Below are 3,209 nucleotides of genomic sequence, written 5' to 3'. Positions count from 1 at the left end.
TGAAAGTTGCTGAACCTTTTTAACTGATCCTTGCTGCTTTCATTTTGAAAGAACATACCTGTTTTTAATTCAGGATTGTGAAAAGATAAGAGATTAGCTGCATAACTGTTTTTCTTGRTTAAAAGACAATAGTTGCTCAGTTGCTTCTGAACATGTAATAATTAACAAAATACTAGTGACATAAGGATGTATTGTTCTTATTTTTAGTAATAGAAAAAAAAGAGCAAGCATCTATATTGTGACCTGAACGTTCAGGATAGCAACTGCATCTTGAATGTACTGTTCATGCCAGGACACTTGACAGCACAGGTACACATTTGAATTTGCTCATGGTATTCTGTATCTTTCTGTTTCTATGACAGCTGTGATGACTCAGAATATTAACCAGTTTTAAATATCCCTTTAACTAAACAGCTGCAAAACAGATAGCTTTTCAGTTGTTTAAAATCTTTTGTCACTCTCTCCTCTCCTTCCTTAAGAGATTAAAAACTAATAGATGTGCTAAACCAAACTACAGTGAAGCCAGTGCATGCTTTTAAGCAATTGTTTAGGTATGGCAATTTTTAAGCAGTTAATAAAAGTTGTTSCTTTAGATCTAGTTGTGTCATTGTAAGATTGTAAATGTCTGCCCTRTTAATCAGGTTGCTTTTGAATTCCACATCTATGTGGGTCAATAGTGATATAGCTTTCAATTTTGATACGATTAATTAATGAGGAGTGTGCTCATCATATTGAAGGGAGGATTCTGACATGGGCATTAACTCAGATATAACCTTTTTTCCAGCTCAGTACAAAACAGACCGTATTTTCTTTCGACTAAGATCTCACATTGAAATTCTGAACACTTGTGATAATTATGGAGATATTTTTGCTCCTTTTCTCTGCCCTTTAAAATGCCCCCCCCCCCCCGGGCATTTTTAAAGGGGATATTATGATCAGATTAAATTCTAGTCTGGGCACTTGCATATTGCTTAGTAAATTTTACCCATTTGCTTCCTTAATTATGCTGCCATACAGCTGTGTGTTGTTAAACTGCTGTTGCATATGCATCAAATTTTGTGTATTTCAGAGTTCATGAAAATTGCCAGGTTCGTGAAAGCTGACAACTATCTAACTGTCTAACAAGGAATTTGTTTGCTGTACAGGTGATTTTATATACGTTGAAAATGGGTTCAGTTTATACTTATCCAAATGAAATCTAAGGTAATCAATAGCTGAGGAGTCACAGACCATAGTATATATAATGAGAAATGCAAATCATTACATCTCACATAGAGATGATTAAAGAGAGACCTTCCTGGCAATTGGTAGTGTCTCATCGCTTAAGTGAATACCTGTTACAGATGTGCTTATTCCATCATGGTAGTTTGGATCTTAAGTCCTTAAAGCTGTACTCATGGTTTTTCAGTCTTCCACCAAGTTGGCTCAGCTCTGGAGTGACCCAGCTGGCTTGTCTAGTGAGAAGCCAAATCCCTGAGGAGCTGATCTAATTTAAGCTCCTCTTTACTGAAACTATGAGATGAACCCTGGGCCTTGTTTGTGTATGACTTACAAAGATAGTATATAGACATGGCCAGTGGYTCCAGCTTCCATGTGACTGCTTATTTGTTGTGTGAGTAACTGCAACCATGACATGATTTGTGGGGAATGTCAAGTGTAGTGGATATTATCCTGAGTGGATGACCTGTACTTACTATTGTGTCCTACTGGAAACTATTGATTGTTTTACTCTGAGATAGTTGCCTGAAGGGTACTGAATTTTCCTTGGAACTGCCTAAGTTTCCCAACTTTTTCTACTGACTTTTCCAGTCAATAAAGAAATGGAAGTACCGCAGCAAGATATTATGGATGTGTCCTTAAAGTTCCAGATGTGTCTTTTCTCTTCATAGACTGTATGGGTAATCAGTAGCTATGTTAGACTGAATTTCTTACCTTTCCCTACCCTACTCAGAAWTTTTTTTTACCTGAGTAAAGCATCTAAGCAAGGTAGATTGGATTTCAAACCATACTTTTAGTTTAGGATAATTTAGTGTAATAGATGCTTAATGTGCTTTTTGATGCCCCTCCTTTTTTAGTGTGCTTTTTTGGAGAGGGAGCAATGGAAGCCTGAAATTCTGTCATATATCAGTAACTGAAGCTTGAGATTTAAAAGGAGAAGCTGCTGCTAAAGATACAAGCCATACTAGCTATTTTTATGCACTGATATCACTCAGATTTATGCATTTTGGATTTAGTAATATTTTTATTTGCATCTGCATGATCTGGTTATCACTGTAAAGCTACTAGGCRAAGTGATTAGATAGAAAAGTGTATCCTTGTGATACAAGTAATTTATAACATTTTAAAACACCAAGGTGAATGGTTGCTAATGGTTGCAGCAGAATTTGCACAAACATGCTTGAAAGTTACTGATAATTCTGATACAGGGTAGTGTGACTTTTTGTAAAGTTTCCATTGAAAAGTGACAAAGGAACTAGAGGGCTGTGTTGAATGATTTCAGTAGGTGATTAGGCCTGTGAGTGCTTAGCAATTGCTGTCATGGATTAGGCGGCACTTCAGAAGCTTCAGATAGTTGTCAATTTTGTGGGAATCTCTGCGGAGGCAATGCAGCAGATTGTAAAAGGCAAAGAGTCGGGAGTCCTCATCAGCAAGCTGCAGGGATGGAAGGCCTGCCCACTGAGAATAGATTTCGTTGCCTATGTCACCAGGATGAACCTAAAGACACAAAAAGACATTGTACTAATGAAACTGACTGGAGGTAAAATGGAATATTAAGAAATGCCATCCTTGAGGAATGTTAATTAGTAGCGTATAGCTTGTCAGTTATTTTCTGTTACAGCTTTCCAGTACAATGTTGTATACCCTCATAATGATTTTGAGTGGACCTCTATGAGATTTTCCAGTTTACTTCCCTATAATATGCAAGGTGCTTAACAACACCAGTAGTGTTTTAATAGATCCAATCTTTTTGTTAATATTTAGTGGAATCTGACTTTGCAGAGAAATCAAACCTTCCATCATGTATTGACTTATTAGTGACATTTCTTTTTGGTTCCTTCCACCTTAGAATCTTTGTAAGYGCTTTTTTTCTCAGAAATTTGTGTGTATCTTCAGCCTATCTCTTAGATAATATCTCTGGTATGGGCAGCTTCAAGAACATGTAACCAGACATCTTCAAACAGTACATCTTCATGTTGTATTTCATAAAA

At 36.6% G+C, this 3,209-nt stretch overlaps 1 protein-coding gene across 1 annotated transcript in view; it reads right to left on the bottom strand.

Moving 5' to 3' along the window:
- Positions 1-2,523: 2,523 nt before the first annotated feature.
- PRL (prolactin) overlaps positions 2,524-3,209 on the bottom strand; it is a 5,790-nt gene continuing 5,104 nt past the window's right edge. The window contains exon 5 of the mRNA XM_085310104.1: positions 2,524-2,715. Coding sequence (XP_085166230.1) covers positions 2,524-2,715 — 192 coding nt within the window. The remainder of the gene's footprint in view (positions 2,716-3,209) is intronic.

The sequence above is a fragment of the Rhea americana genome, unplaced genomic scaffold (assembly GCF_003343005.1).
Source record: "Rhea americana isolate MKP2758 unplaced genomic scaffold, rheAme1 scaffold_31, whole genome shotgun sequence".
Taxonomy (NCBI): Eukaryota; Metazoa; Chordata; class Aves; order Rheiformes; family Rheidae; genus Rhea; species Rhea americana.
Note: the sequence above shows the minus strand (reverse complement) of the source record. Positions and strands in the feature narration are given on the sequence as shown.